Here is an 18,616-nt window from a genome sequence, read left to right on the forward strand (position 1 = left end):
TCCTTCCCCACCACTGCCCCAATGCCTTCCTCCATTCTAAACACAGGCTAAAGCCGTGTGCCCTGCAGCCTATTAGGCAGCCAGCCTCTAAACAGGAGGTGCTTGCTGAAAGTTAATTTCCCCACGTTAGGTTCCTCAAATGGCAGCACCCAGCCCCTCCCTCCCCTCAAGGGTGAACCCCCAAAACGTATTGGGTAAACTGGTAAAGGATGATTGAATACATAAAGTTCTTAGTTTATCTGTCTTTAGCTTTCTCTTATCTAGGCTGAAAGAATTTCACTTTCTTGTTAGGCTGTGGCCACTTCTCACTCACTCATAGCTGATAATTCAGGGAGTGGATTATCAGGAGTGGTGCTTGTCCCCCTCTTTGTTCTCTGCCTCTCCTTCTCCTGCTCCTCCTTCCAGGTCCCCTGGTCTTAGTCCTTATTCCCCTCCTCCCTCCAGACCAGCCGTGCGCTCCCTTCCAGGGAGTGAGCCAGGGAAATAGGAGAAGGCGTAACGTGAGCCCTTCCATGCTGCTTGGAGATGGCAGCCCAGGGAAGCAGCCTGGTGCGAGAGAAGACGAAGTCCACAGCACATGTCAGAACCTGGCTGGAGGCGGGCGTTAAGATGCTCTCTTTCCACCTAGGAGTATTTTGATTTCATATCTGCTGCCATCTCCTGACGCCAGCTTCCTGCTAATGCAGACCCCGGGAGACAGCGCTGATGGCTTGAGTCCTTGCTACCCCTCCATGGAAGGCCTGGATTAAGTTCCTGGCCCTTGGCTTCAGCATATCCCACTTCCAGTTGTAGTGGGCATTTGGGGAGTGAAGCAGCAGGATGAGATCTCTATCTATTTTCTCTCTTTCTATTGCAAATAAATGACCAAAGAAAATTAAACAAAAACCAAACCTCAGTGGTAGAGATAGTTTCTGACACCCCCATGAATAACAGACCTGTGAGGATCTGAGTTCTGAGTTCTGTGCACCCTCCTTTTTTACTTAAAACCCCCTCTACACCCACAGCCTCTTTTATCTTTAGGTGATACCTACAGGACAGAATGAGGGAAATCTCCTCGCCATGTTCTGGGGAGTCAGGTGGGATGTGACAGGAAGTCCAGTTCTGCCTTTCTCTAGCAGTGGGGCTGTGGGCACATCGTACCATCTCCTAGAGCCTCAGTTTCTCCCTTGACATCATTGGGAATCTCCCCACACGATGAGAATTCCCCTGCCATGATGTAACCCACGCTCTGGGGCGAGAGCCAGCTGTGCAGCGTGTCAGGGTGATGCCTGTTCCTGCTTTGGCAATGCAGGGTAGAACAGAGTCCCTGTCATCCTCACTTTGTCGGATTCTGGATGCAAGAGTGAGGGAGTTTGAGCCTGCACAGACAGCAGGGCTTGGGGCACACACTCATTTCTCCTTGAGGGTCTGAACAGGAACAGAGTTTCAGACCTCTGCACTGGGTGTGCCCAGGGTGCCTTGCAGAGCCAGCTTCTAGATCCTACACACCAGCTGCACAGTGTTCCTCGAAGCCCAGAGACTCAGTGGCTGACCTGTGCCACTGAAGATCACTCCAGTGACTCACTAGTGGACGCAGGCTGGAGTCCCTTTCTAGACCGTTCCATGAGAGAATTTCCTTAGACCCTCTAGGAACTTGGGCTTCCACAGAGGGGTGGAGTGGCATGAGGTTTCCTCCTGCCTCCCCGACTGGCCAGACCTCTCCAGTTCCAGAAGGGCCCTTGTCTTAGCCTTTGCACAAAAAGGAGAGCAGTGAAACCAAAGCTGCCCGCCCCCTCTGGGGTGCCTGCTGTGGTAATCCCGGGCCCTGCTCTCAGCTGTCAGCCTCCTTCCTGAGGTACCCTGGACCACCCATGCAGGCAGGAAGCACACCGAGCCCCCTCGGAGCCCGTTCCTGGTAATGGAAGCGCAGGTCCTCCGTCGGAGAGATGTATGATATTTACCTTGTTCTAAATTAACCTGGAACCAGGGCCCGGCGGGCCTGCGGGAGGGGCTGTGAGGGAGGAGGGAGGCTGGAAGTCAGTCAGTCGGGGGCGGGGTGCTGGGCAGAGGCAGCCACCTCTGGGCAGGAGTGGTGGTGGGGACGGGTTGGCCCCAGACAAAGGGAAACCTGAGAGTGAGGGATTAGGCGGAGGAACCTACGCGCAGGGAGCAGGGAGCTTTCGAGGGAATCTCCAATATCAAACCCTTTTCCTGAAGAGCTTACTGAGGAGGGCTTCGGGGTAGTCTCCCCACCCCCATCTCTTAGGGGCAGAAGGAATGTGGGCCCAGGGGCAGGCCACGGCATTAATCATCACTGCCCCTGACCCCAAAACGGGGCTTCAGAGCCCCGTTGTGGGGTTTTCCTCCGGGGCCTAAGGAGAGGAAATTCTTCAGTTGCTTTAAGAGCTGCAAGCTAAGTTTATAGTACTTTGACTTTTCCTACAGAGTAGAATTTGCAGCAAAGTGTAGACCCGCAGTGAATCCTATAAGAGAGATTTTTGGGGCATGTGTCCCAAAGACTCTCTTGGCAAAGCTGTATTGCCATTTACCCTGATACATAAATGATGCAACTGGCAGCTTTTCTGTACCTAAAAATTCCCTGGCCTGGTTGCGCAACATGCAGTCAGTTGTGCTGGAAACCTCTTGAGGACCAGACTCACTCAGCACAGAACCATGAGGGCTGACATAAGCAGGCACTCAATGCTTGCTGGGGAACAAAGAGTGAGAGAGATGACCCCACAGTGAGAAACCTGGAGGCACAGTGCCTCTTAGGCTATGCAGACACCACTGTTGGCCAACGTTGTCCAGGTGCTGGTGCCATATTGATTTAGTGGGAACTGACTCTCCTCTCCCCCCAGGTGGGAAGAGCCCTGCTTGTAGGTACTAAACACTGTCCTAAGAGTAGGCTTCCCAGAGCAACATTTGTGGATGAACTTGTAAAGTTGTTCAGGCCAGCTACCCCATGTGTCAGTCAGCTACTGCCATGACCCTGCTTTGTAACAAATATCCCCCAATGTCTCCGTGACTCAAACTGAGACACAGAATAAAGAAAATGGAAAGGGCTGGCTTCGGATATTGTTGAAGATCATACCCTGGAAATGATTTTTCTTTCTGTCTCTCTCTTTCTCTCTCTCACTATCTATATCTCTACCTGTCAAATAAATGAAAAATAAATTTAAAAAAATAGAAAAGAAGGACTAGAAAGGACTAAAGCTTCAGATGGAGGGGTGGCACGGCTACACCCAAGATTCCTTGCAACTCTGATATTCCTTGGCCATGGACGGTAGGGATGACACTACCTCACTTCCAAATTTCTGACAGAGGCTGGCTGTGGTTATGAGATGTCTGCAAGACCATCAGCCCTGAACTCTGCTGTGCAGAACTCCTAGTGCCTGTGTCAAACGCCAGTGGCTTAAAGAACCAGGAAATCCCTTTTCCTGAACCACCTTGTTTATAGGAACTGAATCATCCCACTGGATCATCAGGCACCTGCTGTTGTCTCCACAAGGCACAGACACACAGTGCAGGCAGCACCCAGGGTCTTGCTCCAGTGTTCCTGGGGACAGTGAATCCCAGGTAATTCCTTTCCCTTTGTTTCTGAGGCATGCATTGCTTGGAATTACCTGGATGAGAGCACTGCAAACAGTTTGTGGAAAAGTAAAAGATAATTTAGGGGCAGATGATTGGTGCAGCAGTCAAGATGCCTGTTGTAGGGGCTGGTGCTGTGGCGTAGCTGGTAAAGCCACTGCCTGCAACACTGATGTTCTTTATGGATACCGGTTTGAGTCTCAGCTGCTCCACTTCCATTCCAGCTCCCTGCGAATGCTCCTGGGAAAGAATCAAAAGATGACCCAATTGCTTGGGCCCCTGTACCCACCTGGGAGATAGGAAGAAGCTCCTGGCTTCTAACCAGCCCTAATGGCCATTGTGCCATTAGGGGAATGAACCAGTGGGTTCATTCATTCTCTCTCTCTCTCTCTCTCTCTCTTTAACTCTGCCTTTCAAATAAATAAATCTTAAAAAATATGACGCCAGTTGGGACAACCACAACCCATATCAGAATACCTAGATTCAAGTTGCAGGTTTTGCTTCCGATTCCACTTCCTTCTAATGAGTGCATGGAGAGGCAACAAGTGATGGCTTTGCACTTGGTCCCTGCCATCCATGTGAGAAGCCCAGATGGGGTTCTGGGCTTCTAGCTTTGACCTGGACCAATCCCAGCTCTTTTTCTTAAATCATAAATTTCCACTTTATTTTTCCAGAGGGTAATTTTTCTTCAGTCCTTAAAGACTTTGCTCCATATTTGGGCTTTGGTGAACGCCGTGGGGCAGCACCAGCAGATTTAAATCAGGGTGGTGGTGTCTAGTACTTGTGGACCTCACAAGGTTGATTTCTGACCGCTTGGCTATGAATGGTGCCACTCACACAATAACGCAGCTTTGCATACAGCTTGGGAAGCACTTGGGCATCAAAAGCACTTGCTTTGGATATTCCTGATGGCTGTGGCCTCCACTATGTTTTGAATGACAAACTTTTTTTTATTTGAAAGAGAGAGACAAACAGATCTTTTATCTGCTGGTTCAGTCCCCAAATGACCACAACAGCCTGGGCTGGGCCAGTCCAAAGCAAGAAACCAGGAGCTTCATCCTGGTCTCCCATGTGAGTGCAGGGGCCCAAGCATTTGGGTCGTCTTCTGCTGCTTTCCCAGGCCATAGCAGAGAGCTGGATTGGAACTGGAATGGATGGGAATTGAACCAGCGCCCATAAGGGATGCCGTTGTTGCAGACAGTGGCTTAACCCACTACGCCACAGCACCAGCCCTTCAAATGATGAACTTATCAATGGCCTTGTCCTTGGGAATGCATTGAGTGCAGCTAGTGTGATGAGCTGCAAGTGGCCGCCACCCTTTTTAGCGTGGCTGTTGTTATTTTCTTTGCCCTTTTGGAACAGAGGACCCAAAAGAGCAATCCTAGCTCTTCAGAGCATTTGAGAAGTGAACCAGTAGGCAGAAGATCTGTCTATCTGCTGGTCTCTCTTTCTCTCCTCTCTGCCTTTCAAATTAATAAAAATGAACATATAAGGGATATGTTTATTTTATTGCAAAATAATCAAAATCCACACATAGTTTATTTTCATAATATGAGTTTTACATTCGTTTTCAGAAGTACCCTTGTGTGGGGAGCAACTGGGAGCAACTCGGACTAGACTAAGTTACTGGAATTAAGACTTATTCTATGCATCTGCTCTCCCACAATATGGCACTGGGAGAGGAGGAAACAGCTTCTACACAGCTGCCTCCAGTTCAACCAATAAACTGTAGGACCTGCTCCTGATTGGAGGAGAGCAGCGTACTCGGCGTGTGGGTAGCAGAGTTGGGATTGGTGGAAGAGGACTATAAAGGAGGAGAGAGACAACATGCACGAGGAACATCTAAGAGGAACATCTACCTGAAGGAACACCTGTGCAGCCCCCAAGAGAGCCGGCCGGCGGTGTGCCGCTCCCCCGCAGAAGTGGGGAATGTGGCAGGGGGAACCGCCCTTCCACGGAGGTGGAAGGGTCGGTAGCCAACCCGGGAAGAACCAGCAGCAAACCCGGGAAGGGCCGAGCAGACAAAAGAACAGCACAGGGTCCTGTGTCGTTCCTCCACGAAGAGGGGGAGCAACACCCTTGTACTTGGGGGATCCCTCCCATGCATAGTTAAGTGAAAAGTCAAGATGCATAGTTAAGTGAAATGTCTGGATACTGCAGCTCTCAGAGTACAACAGATGTCTCCTGATAGACAAAAGAAGCCTAGTGCTTGAGAAAGAAGTCATGAATGCATGGGTGGAAGGCAGTCTTTTCTTTTAAAACCTACAGAGAACCACACTACTTTTCCATTTCTCTTCTTGCTCTACCAGCTAGGAAGAACAGCTTGGGTTGGACTTTGTTGTTCAATCACAGCTACATATATATCCCCAGAGTTTATAGATTTATGTTTTTTGCTTGTAAGTTTGTACTCTTTCTATGTGTTTCTTTTTTTATACAATTCCATAAACTTAATCGTCCTATCATTTTTTTTTTTTGTCTTTTTCACAACCATTTGGGAAGGGGTAGTGGGAAAGGCATAAAGCAAACAGAAGTCCTTAGTGATGACGTGTTGCTTGGGAATGTCTTTCCCGTCCTGGCTAGTTTATTCTGCCTCACGCACTGCTTTAGCACAGCCCCAGTGGGTTCATGGGAGGAAGAATGGCCAACTGGCCTTCTCAATCCCACCTTGCAGGTGGGTAAAGTGAACAAGAGTGAGGAAGGCCATCCCCTTGTTCATGCAATGGACAACCACTAGAAATTCACCATGCTGTTCTTAAGACAGAAGGCCATAGATTTCACCAACTCCAGTCTTGCAAGTTTTGATGTGAGACTGGGAAACGAGTGGAGACTAAGTTTCCTTTAGGCAGCACAAAAATGAAGAAGAATCAGAGACAAATGTGCCTTTCTCGTCTGTCCCAGTGTTGCACTGGTTTACATGCAGTAAACTCTCACTTCTTAAGCTGTTACCTCAGGCCTAGTCTTTCCTGTTATGACTTCTGGGGATTTCTGAATCCTGCCCGAACCATTGTCTAAGCCCCAGGTGACTCTATGCAGCCAGAGAGGGAATTCCACGTATTGTCTTCACTTCCTAAGTAGTTTATGAATTTGGACCAGTGGATTCTCAGGAAAGATCTTAATTACCAGCCGTTTAACAAAGCTTGTCCTTACTCGTCAAGCCCAAGACTTCTGAATTCTGTAAAGCCTGCAGGGCTCTGCTGGTGAGAGTGAGTTACTCCTGCCTCAGGCTCTGCAGCGTTCTGTTAATGCTACCGTCAAGGCTTGTTTACACGTCTATCTTCCGCACTGCACACTCAGAGCCCTGGGAAGGATGACACAGCCCACTACTTGTCTAAGTCTGTTGCTATAGCGGAATACCTGGGACTGGGTCATTTATAAACAGCAGGGGTTTAGTTGGCTCACAGTTGTGGGGACTGGGTGGTTCAAGAGCATGGCGCCAGCTTCCGCTGAGGGTCTTCACGTTGCACATGCCACGGTGGAAGGACAGGAGGGTGCGAGAGCAAGATGGTAACCATGATAACAAGCCCGCTCTTGTGATAATTAAGCCAGGGCTATAAAAGCCACATTAGTCTATTAGATCTCATAGGTGCTTTGGGGATTAAGTTTCCAAAACTGCATTTAAACTGCAGTCCAACTCTTCTTTGTTTCTAGTCCTGAGCATGGGTCCAGGATACAGAATGTAGCCAATGAGTACTTGTTGTATGAATGAGTATCCAGTGAATGATGCACTTGGAGAACTCCCACATTTCTTTCATGCCTTCTGCTCTTTCCCCAAGCAACAGGGACCCATGCTGGGGAGCCACCTAGATCCCTTTCATTCTCATTGTCTCTTCTATTTGCATGGCCAACCAACACCTGCAGTTCTTTTCCACATCAGACACTCTCAGCCCAGAGCACAGTTGGTTTCCCTGGCCCTTAGGAGAAAGGGATCAGTGGGCACCGCCTTGAAATATTAGCTGCTGAAATAAACAGTGATGACCTTCCCCTGCTGTGCTCTTACACGGGTGTTTATATTAACGGGCTGTTTCTAGCTGAGTCTTTTTAGTAACCACCTCCGGAAAAGATAGACTCACACCAACGTGTCTCTCAGCTATTGCCTTGCAATTACTCACTGGGGGCTCAAAAGGGGATGGGGGTGGGGTGGGGTGAGGATTCTTCAGCTCTCAGTTTTCAATCCCTTTAAGCAGACTGTGTTGCTTATATTAAATTATAGAAAGTTAGATTAAGAAAAAAAAATAAAAGCTGGCTGGGCACTGTGGCACAGCCTACTAAGTCACCCGGCTTGGGATGCCCACATCTGAGATCAGAGCACCAGTTTGATTTCTGGCTACTCTGCTTCTGATCCAGCTCCCTGCTAATGTACCTGGGAAGCAGCAGATGATGGCTCACGTACTTAGGTTCCTGCCACGCATGTGGGAGACAGAGTTCCTGGCCCCTGGCTTCAGCCTGATCCAGTTCTGGATGTGGTGGCCATTTGGGGAGTAAACCGGTTGATGGAAAATCTCTCTCACTCTCTTTCTTTCAAATAAGGAAATACTAAATAAAGTTTGGATCATTTTCATTAAAATTGGACTCTTCTCACCATTTTTGTTTCAACCTTCTTCAAAGGATTTTGTGCAAATTCTGGCAATGAGAATTGCAGTGTGGAGGTACTCACTTGATTTCTCCAAATCTTCTTACCATCATTAAGCAGAATGCTTTCAGTTCACACACTTCCTCTTTTTCACAGCTGCTGAAAATAAGTTCATATTTATGAAACGAACAACCTTTGAACATCTGCTATGTAGTAGGCATCACAAACTATGGTGAAGACCTAAAAGAGGATCAGTTATGGGTCCTGGTGTCAGGAGGCTTATAATCCAGGTAGCAAGTCAAATAAATAGGGTGACAAGCATGAGGCATTATGGGACTGAGGTGGAGAGATGCTCATGACACCCAGTTCAGCCTGTGTGAGCTGATGGGGAACTAGGGTGGAGGATAATCTTCACAGAGCAGGTAAAGTTTGAGTTGAACCTGAAAGGTGAGTGGTAGAAAACATGGTAAGTTTAGGGAAGTACAGCTGGTTTTGGAATAGTTGGGAAGCAGGCAGAGTTGATCTCCAGCATACAAATGAAAACATCAGACATGAGCACACAACTTGGGCAGGGAGGAAGAGCCTGGAAAAATAAGCCAGGTCAAGAGCTGGGGCTGTGTGTGTGCACAATGGAAGGGTAGACTTTTTCACTGAAAAATTTAAATAAATGAGTGTGAAATCAGAGTTGCATTCCATCAAGATATCTTTCCATCAGTCGTGGCCTTTTCAGTCTGTTCTACCTACTGGGCTGTTTCTCATTTTTAAGCACATTGTCTTGGAATGTCCTTGCTGGATGCCATCTTGTTTAGTTTAACCTCCTCCTCCTTGTTATTTTAACCTAAGCCCAGGTAATCACTGTGATTTTAATTGTCTCCAGCCATCAGGCAGCAAAGGGCTGGTGGGTATTTTGGAAGATTCCCAGCCGCTGGAGTGGGGGAAGGGAAAACCAGTGGAGAGTGGTACCTACGAGTGTTTCCAGTCTTTGTGCTTCCAAATCAGCATTTCTGGTTGGAGCCCTTCAGAGTGGGCTTTGTAAAAATTTAGTCGAAAATCAACTTATGGATTCCTCCCTAATTGGTTTGCCAAGTTTAATGTGTTACTGGTCAAGGCAAGCTGGCTTCTATTATGCACTACAGTGAGCATTTCCAGTGCTGCTCTGATCCCAATGGGGGCTTGCTGTTTTTAGAAATAAATCTTGGTTTCGGTGAAGGTTGGAATTATTGTGTCCTCTGAAATGACCCCAGAAGTCCCTCCCCACCCCACCCCAACAGATTCAGCATTTTTGATCTTTGACTGCAAAGAGCAAGTCTTAGATTGGGCAAATGCATGCTGGAGGAATACGGTTTTATGTTCTCTCTCTCTCTCTCTCTCTGTCTCTTCCTGAAACAAAACCAAACTTACCATTTGTCACTGCCTCTTTGGATTGAGTCTTGGAAGGGTTCAGGGTGTGCAGTCTGAGCAGACAACACCTGCCCTGGCATATCCACACAGGGAGGCTTTTCTGGACTCACATCAGAGGATGGGTCAGGAGGATCCAGTTACTCCAGGCCCAGTGTCATCAGGGTTGAAAGAACCCACTCTCTTGAGGTTGTCCAATGCTGATCATACAGACTTAAATGGCAAGGCGAAGGAGACAAGATGTTTTGTTATGGGATCAACGTTATTAGGGGGAACTGTTAGCATCAAACCAGTACTGGGAGATGTGTTGGCAGAAAGGCTACCACAGAGAACTTGTCTCTGGAGAACTTGTGAAAGTGAAAAAGCAAGCCTTTAGGGCAACCCTAGAAGAGAGAATTCCTGTCTACCTCAAGAGTTCATATGAAAGAGAAAAGAGCAAATGGAAAATTCCATTTTTCTTGTAATCCTGGAAGGACATTGGGTTCCAAGTGCCACTTACATGAATGAGACAAGGGCATGCTGTATACATTTGCAATCACTCAGAAATAAACCACCCTTTTCCTCCCCATCAGTCCTCTTGCCAAACCCTTGCAGAAGTTTTGGAACGTTTACATGGTTCTGGGGGAAGTCATTTGGGATAAGAACATTTGTCCTGTGAAACTAAGTTTATCAGAATAAAGAAGGCCCAACTTCAAATTCCATAAGTAAAGATACATCCAGATATATATATGCAGACATGCATTTTACAGGTTTGAGAACATTAGAGTAGCATCTGTTTTGCTTTCCTTGCTCATTCCACTCCCCTGCATCCCCTATGCCCTTAATCTCTACCCTGACTCCAAAGTGCATTTCTCAGCAAAGCTTCATTTCAAAGATGCCGGAGACTCTGCATGGTGAACTGGCTCTCAGGGCTTCTTTTGGAAGATTTCTCCATGTCTCCTTACCAGTCCACTTTGGCCAGCCCTCTAGCCAAGCCGACGTCCCAAAGGCCTATGTCTTGTGGCACAAGTATCCTCCACTGATTGGTACCTCCCAAGGCTGACAAGTGCCCATTGTGCATCATGGACAATGGTGGTGGGCAGGGCTGTGTTAGCAAGAACTGTGACCCACGGCTGTGTATGGAACAGACTGCCAAAGGAAGTATTCTCTTTCTTGAGACTGATTTCTATCACCTTAGGATTATCCTCTGTAAAATACCTTTTTTAATTTTCAATTTGGGTTCTTTTTTTTATTCTAGAATTCTAGAATCTTGAAGCTTGTTTGAGAGAATGAGTATCACAGCATCACAGCCAATCGAATGTGGCAGAAATGTAAATCAGCCCCTTCAATTTCTCAATGTGGATGCTAATGTCCATTGATATGGAAGGGCTTGGACCACGGAAAACACTCAGCTATGGAAGTGGGGTCCCCTGATACTCAGCACTTACACCTTCTATGTGTGTCTGTTTAGCCTGTCAGTGTACATTGCAGTCATCTGTATGTGTCAATAGCTATTTCAATGAGAATAAAATTACACATGAGTAACACTGAATAATTATCAAGTATTAGATGATGCTCAAAGCATATTTTTCTAAAGTTTGATTCACTTAATTGGACAGCGAGAGAGAGAGAGAGAGAGAGAGAGAGAGAGAGAGAGAGAGAATGAATCTTCCATTCATTGGTTCACTTCTCAAATGCCTGCAACAGCCAGAGATGGGCCAGGCTGAAGCCAGGAGCCAGGAACTCAATCTGGGTCTCCCACATGGGTAAGTTTCCCACTTAATCCAGGTCTCCCATGTGGGTGACAAGAACCCAGTTACTTGAGCTGTAATGACTGCTGCCTCCCAGGATCCACTTCAGGAGGAAGCTGGAGTCAGGAGGTGGAGCTGGGCATCAAACCCAGGCACTTCAACATGGGATGTGTGTGTGTCTCAACTGCTAGGCTAACACACCCCAGCCTTCTCAACTGTTCACTCTCCTGAGACACCCCCTGCTGCCTCCTGGAGGTAACCTTATCAGGAAGCTGAATCAGAAGCAGAGCGGGAACTTGAACCCAAGCTCTCTGGTATGGGATGCAGGTGTCCCACGTGGTAGATCACTGCATGATGATGTCCAATCTCTCAGCGTGTTTGCGTATGTAACGTCATTTACCCTTATGAAAGCCCTGTTCAGTGGGTATCAGTATTATCCTCAGTTCACATCTGAAGTGTATGAGGCACAGATAAGTTTAAGAACTGGACTTAGCCTGTAGGGAAGTCTTATTGGTCATATTTTTGTTGGGACTCGGGACTGTATATCCAGCTGCAAATATGTACTGAACTCTAGAGTGGGCAGGGCCCTTGGCTTTCTGGTGGGAAGAAAGATTAGGTGAGTGGAGCAATGGCAGCAGCACACGGGTGGTGGGGTTCAGAGGAAGGACTTTGTGGAGGTGGCATTTGAGTGGTCTTGGGAATGCACAGACATTTGCCAACTGGAGAACAGATGTTTTTGCACAAATGAATGGAAGTGCCTGTGGCAGGGAAAAATCAGGAGAGTGAGAAGTTGGGAGGGCTGGGGTGTGTTAGCCTAGCTGTAGGGACACATGCATCCCATGTTGGAGTGCCTGGGTTTGACGCCCAGCTCTTGCTGCTCAGGGAGATGCTAGGAGGCAGCAGTGAGGGCTCATGTAATAGGGTTCCTGCCAATTATGGGAGACCCGGATTAAGTTGCTGGCTCCCAATATCAGCCGCCTGGCTGTTGCAGGTGTTTGGCAAATTAATCAGTGAATGGGAGCTCTCCCTATTTCTCTGCCTCTGAAATTAATTAATTAATATTAAAAAAAGAAATTCAGAGTCCTAGAAGGCAGAGATGGGAGCCAAAGAGCTAGGCTGGGAACAAGGTGCACAGTGCCTGAATAAGGAATGTAGATTATCCTCAGTGCCTAGGAGCATTTGTGGGTAGGTAGGTGACAGAATCAGGTTTCAAGGAGTGTGTGCTGCGTGGGCAATCAAAGCTAGGTGAGACAGGTGGCAAGGAAACCTGTGAGGGGGTTGTGTGGTGGCTGGGGAAGCGCCCCCCTCCAGTCATCCGGGCAGCACAGGCTGCCTGCATGCCCTTGCTCTCTGTGTTCATGGCTCGAGCTGCTTGCTCCCTTCAGTGTCTTCTGGCAGCTGTGGGCTGTTTTTCCAGGACTGTGCTCAGGTGCCCCTTAGTCCCCACCCCAAGCAGGCATGAGCTCTCTGCTCTGTCCTGGGTGCGTTCTGCCTTCTCTTTTGCACACATACAGCCTTGCTGCAAACTTTGTGTACACTTCTCCAAACCCAGCTCCTTGAAGGCAGGACCAGACCTCTGCCTCCTTAAATTCTTGGCACAGTGCCTGGCAGTTAGTGAGCTCTCCTTAAGTGTGTGATGAAGGCATATGCTTTCTAAACAAAGAAAATGCCTATACATATAGGAAGAAGAGTCCACATTTGGGAGGTGGTTTTCTAAAGTTATGTCAGGGGTTGGCCAACGATGGCCCAGGGGCCAAATCCAGCCCTCTTTATTTACTGCTTTTGTAAATAAAGTTTTATTGGGATGCAGCCAAGCCCGTGTGTTTATGTGTTGTCTACAGCTGCTTTCACTCTACAATGGCAGAGGTGAGTTGTTGTGACAAGACCATATGGCCTGAAAATCCAAAAACATTTACTGTTTGGCCATTTCCGACAAAAGTTTGCCAACCTCTGAGTTAGATGAATAGGGTTAATGCCTAGAGGTAAATGTTAATGGAGAGGAAAGAGGGAAGATGTTTCTTCATTTTTCCTTACCGTGACTAAATTCTGCCTGTACCTGGTAGGCCTGCCGGTACCAGGGAAGAAATACCCACATACGTGTGTGTGTGTGTGTGTGGTGCCAAAGGGAGACTAAGGGACCTGGGAAAGAAAGGACTCGGGGCTGGAGCTGCAAAGCCGACGTTACCTGGCTCCTGCTTCTCCCCACTGCAACCGCTCTTGCTGTGTTCTCTCCTAGTCATCCAGTTTGGTTTTGTCACCCTTTTTGTGGCCTCCTTTCCTCTGGCACCTGTGTTTGCCCTTCTCAACAATGTCATCGAAGTGCGGCTTGATGCTAAGAAGTTTGTGACGGAGCTGAGACGGCCAGATGCTGTGAGAACCAAAGATATCGGTATGTGCCCCACCAGCATGCTGTGGAAAGCCTACATCTCCCCAGCCCTCCCTCCCTCCTGCACTCTGCCTCCTCCCACCACCCTCACAGATGTCGGGCATCCAGAGGGCTGGGGCGAGTCCATGCCTCTTTGCCCCTTTGAGCTGCTCATCTTTATATCCTTGGGTACAGGGATGCCACATTACCTATCCCTACTTGTCCCTTGAGCTTCCACATGGTGGGGAATACCTGTGCCCATTCTTGGGGGTCTGGCAAACTCCCCCTGGTAACTTGCCTGCAGAATATCACCCCAAGCTGCAGTGTTGTCACCACTGGGCCAAGAGTGGGGGCAAGTCAGACGTCCTCCTTTCTGTCTTACAGGAATTTGGTTTGACATTCTTTCTGGAATCGGCAAGTTCTCGGTTATCATCAATGTAAGTGCTTATGTTCGTGACACCCTAGCTCTGCAGGGAGGGCTTCCCGAGGGGCTGAGGTCTTCGAAGCAGAAAACCTGCTTTTGTTCTCTCCCACTCTTTTCCATTCAGAACTTTGCTCAACACAGTCCTCTGGTTAGTGGCACCCACATGCATTGTAACCGATCAGATTGTCACGAGAACTGTGCAATTTTATTTTTAATTTCACCAAGAGAAAGAGAGATAATTACCCATTGGATTGCATACTTTGGCCTTAAGAAAATCAGATCTGCCCTTAGAGCCAAGAATAATGAGGAAAGAATTCTACATATCTATCCATCTCTTTCCTTTGTGTTTCTACTCCCGACTTAAACAATACCTGGAACATTGCCAGGCTGTGATTCCTAATTATGGTTCCTCAGAGTTGTCAATGCAAAGTCTTAATTATCCCCATGGACTTGGGCACTGTGCAGGTTAAGATAGGACATGGAAGCAGAGGGGTCCCACCTGTTGCAACCTCCTTAACTGCCTTGCCAGACATGTCCACGTTGCAGAGGAAATCCTGTTGGGCCCCAGACAACAGCACTCTTTCTTTTGCATTCTGGGTGGATGGCAGCCAGGCAGACCCTCCTGTTCCACCTCCCAAGAAATTATCAGTCAGCTCCGTGCACACCAAGAAAGCTGTGGTCCAGCTTCCCTGGGGAGAGAGACATGGATTCTGGCCCTGGCTGTAATTCCCTACTAAGAGCACCTAGTGACTGAGAGGTGTGAGGAGAGGCAGAGAATCCCAGCCTGCTCTGGGATTTTGAACATTTGATGCAGAAAGTGCTGATCTTGACCCCTAGGCATAGGGTGCAATTTGGGAAGCAGATCTGTGGTTGTGTCTGCTAGAAAAGAGGCCCTGGGGATGAATTGCTCCCCTCCAAAGAACAGGATGACGCAAAGTTTTACTTGCCCAGCTGCTCCTAGATATGTTTACTTATCTGTAAAATTGGAGGTAATCATAGTACTCACCAGTTTTATTCTGGAAATAAAATGGGCTGACGAACAGAAAATAAGTGCTCAGCAAGTTGTAGCTATGATTATTCCAAGGGTGTTTTTCATTCTCAGATATGGCTAAGGCCATCCACACTCACATATACATTTAGAAAACAATATCTAAACTGCATTTTTTAAAGGGCTTTAATTGTTGGTGCAGAATACAGTGTAAACACCTGCCAACAAGATTTAAGATTTTCCTCGCAGAAAGTACCTCCATGTTGGAACATGTGATCATTCATTTGCTGTCTGGTTTGCTCCGTAGACATTTATAGAGCACTTAGACACACCAGATGCTGTGCTGGGCATGTGTGGCTTCATCTAGCAGGGCCCTCACTTTTCCCAAGTAGAATGGCTGAAAAAAACAACTTCAATTACACAGAATACTAAAAAGTGTTGCGAGAGAATGGTCAAATTGAGGTTACTGTGGAATCACATTTTTTGGTCTTCCCTGGCTTTCTTTCATCACTCAAGGGCAGACGCTCAATGTCTTTGCCCATGGCTCTCATCACTAGAGGTGATTTGCTCAGAAAAATCTAACACTGTGTTTGGCGTGGCCAACATCAATGCCAATTCTAATGTCTTGGAGGTGGCTTAATTTGCCAGCACCGAATGATCCCAACGGGCTTAGCATCCTTGGCTGCTGTGGGCATAATCCACTCTCCTGACAGCCACTCTCTGGTGGATTTACTTCTCTATAGCAAAGACAGAAAAGCCAGGTGAGCTAGTCACATGAGGTCAGGGACAGGTCCCTGTGCATGCTGCGTGTACTTCTGTGTGAGTCAGAGTACCAGCTCTTGATGGACAGCCCAAGAGTGGACAGTCCCTCAGTCAGATAGTGCCATCTGGACAGCACCCTCCTGACTGCTTCTCTGTGTTTGTGGTTCCATCCCGCAGGCTTTTGTCATTGCTGTCACATCCGACTTTATCCCCCGCCTGGTGTACCAGTACTCTTATAGTCACAATGGGACTCTGCATGGCTTTGTCAACCACACCCTCTCCTTCTTCAATGTCAGCCAGCTGAAGGAAGGGACACAACCGGAAAACTCACAGTTTGACCAGGAAGTGCAGTTCTGCAGGTAAAGTGGCCTTTGGGAAGGGGGTAACAGAGGCTGAGAAGCCCTGGATGTCAAGAGTTTTCAGGATAGCTTCGGATGATGTCATTCTCCTTGCCCTCTGTTTCCTGCTCCGCTCCCACCAATCAATCAATTTCAATAAATCAACAAAAATGTATTGGATGCCTTTTGCTAGATACTACAGTGGAGGAGACAAATAACTGTATAGCACAATCCTCTCCATCAAATAGTCTGGGACGTGGTTGGGAAGAAAAGAAGCTGACCGATGGGACAAAGCAGGTCAGGGAGCATGGAGATGTTGAAGATGTCCAAGGAGATGACTGGGGACTATAATGGAAAGGGTAGGCTTCCTGGAGGGGCTGCTAGGTGTTGTGTCACATTCTAGATGGGGAGTCAACATGGAGTACAGATGAATTGGGGAATTTAGATAAATACTTAGGGGCTATGTAATGTGGTTATCAAGGAAAATGGTTGGGAGATGGTAATGAGGAATAATGTAAGAAATACAATTGACTCTTAGACCTATCAGTGTGATCAATTGTGAACTGAAATTGATCACTTGGACTAGTGAGATGGCATTCGTACATGCCACCTTGATGGGATTGTATTGGAATCCCCTGGCACGTTTCTAAAGCCACCATTTGGGGCAAGTCTGATTGAGCATGTCCCAAATTCTACATCTCTTCCCTCTCTTATTCCCACTCTTATATTTAACAGGGATCACTAGAGATCACACAAACAAGACTAGTGTCTGCTAATACTAACTGATAGAATCAAAAAGGGAGAGAACGATCCAACGTGGGAAGCGGGATATACAGCAGACTCATAGAATGGCAGATGTCCTAAATAGCACTCTGGCCTCAGAATCAGCCCTTAAGGCATTCGGATATGGCTGAAGAGCCCATTAGAGGATTTTAGGCATGGAAAGCCAAGACACTCTGGCAAAAAACAAAAAAACAAAAAACAAAAAACAAAAAAAAAACAAAAAAAAAACAAAAACAAACCCTAAATGAAAGATCTCTGCGAGTGAGATCCCAGTGGAAAGAATGGGGCCATCAAAGAAGGAGGTACCTTTCTCTGAAGGGAGGAGAGAACTTCCACTTTGACTATGACCCTGTCGGAATAAGATCAAAGTCAGAGAACTCAAAAGGCTTCGGTAGCCTTGGCAACTCATGACTAGAGCCTAGGGAGATTACTGACGCCATAAACAAGAGTGTCAAATTGTTAAGTCAACAACAGGAGTCACTGTGTACTTACTTCTCATGTGGAATCTGTCCTTAATGTGTTGTCCAGTGTAAAGTAATGCTATAACTAGTACTGAAACAGTATTTTACACTTTGTGTTTCTGTGTGGGTGCAAACTGATGAAATCTTTACTTAATATATACTGAATCGATCTTCTGTATATAAAGATAATTGAAAATGAATCTTGATGTGAATGGAATGGGAGAGGGAGCAGGAGATGGGAGGGGTGCGAGTGGGAGGGAAATTATGTGGGGGAAGCCATTGTAATCCATAAACTGTACTTTGGAAATTTATATTTACTAAATAAAAAAAATAATAAAAACAAGAAATACAATTGAGGGGATCTCAAGTAGTTCATGGAAAGTGGAATTAAATTTTTATTTTGGTGCAAAAATTTGACATCCATGCATAGAGAGTTCTTCAAAAAGTTCGTAGAGAATGTGTGTTGTAAAAAAAAGTCTATGTGTGGGGTGGGCATTGTGGTGCAGCAGGTGAAGCCACCAGTTGGATGCCCACCTGCTCATACTGGGCTGCTGGTTTGAGTCCCAGATATTCTACTTACAATCCAGCTCTCTTCTAAGGCTTCAGGGAAGGCAGCAAGTGATAGCCCAAGTACTTAGATCCCTGCTACCCATGCTGGAGATGTGGATGGAATTCTGGCTTCAGCCTGGCCCCACCTTGGCTATAGCAGCCACTTTGAAAGTGAACCAATGGAAGGAAGACCCTTCTCTCCCTCTCTCTCTGTCATTTTATCTTTTGAATATAAATAAGTAAGTAAATATTAGAAAAATCTGTATGTGGACTTCAAAAATTTATTTTGTACCAAAATAAATTTATCCTTTAATTCCATTTTCTACAAAATTTTTGAAGCACCCTTGTATATTTACAAACTCCTAGGAGAGTATAAGGCAAAACATTGTTGAATGTAGATAGAATGAAGTACATAATGGGAAATTCTGAAATCTTATGGGAATTCTTTTTAAAAATTTATTTTTATTGATTTGATAGGCAGGTGGGTAGGGGGAGACAGAAAGAGGTCTTCCATCTGCTGGTTCACTTCCCGGATGGCCACAATGGCTGGGTCTGGGCCAGGCCGAAGCAAGGAGCCAGAAACTTCATATGGGTCTCCCACATAGGTGGCAGGGGCCCAAGTAGTTAACCATCTCTGCTGCTTTCTCAGGTGTATTATCAGGGCACTAGATCAGAAGCAGA

General features: G+C 46.9%; 1 protein-coding gene across 6 annotated transcripts in view; it reads left to right on the plus strand.

Moving 5' to 3' along the window:
- ANO2 (anoctamin 2) overlaps window positions 1–18,616 on the plus strand; it is a 387,627-nt gene that overhangs the window by 355,338 nt on the left and 13,673 nt on the right. For all 6 annotated transcript variants that reach the window (XM_070049342.1, XM_070049346.1, XM_070049344.1 and 3 more), the window contains 3 exons: window positions 13,502–13,654; window positions 14,015–14,067; window positions 15,982–16,163. In XM_070049342.1, the coding sequence (XP_069905443.1) occupies window positions 13,502–13,654; window positions 14,015–14,067; window positions 15,982–16,163 (388 nt within the window). The remainder of the gene's footprint in view (window positions 1–13,501; window positions 13,655–14,014; window positions 14,068–15,981; window positions 16,164–18,616) is intronic.

The sequence above is a fragment of the Oryctolagus cuniculus genome, chromosome 9 (assembly GCF_964237555.1).
Source record: "Oryctolagus cuniculus chromosome 9, mOryCun1.1, whole genome shotgun sequence".
NCBI lineage: Eukaryota > Metazoa > Chordata > Mammalia > Lagomorpha > Leporidae > Oryctolagus > Oryctolagus cuniculus.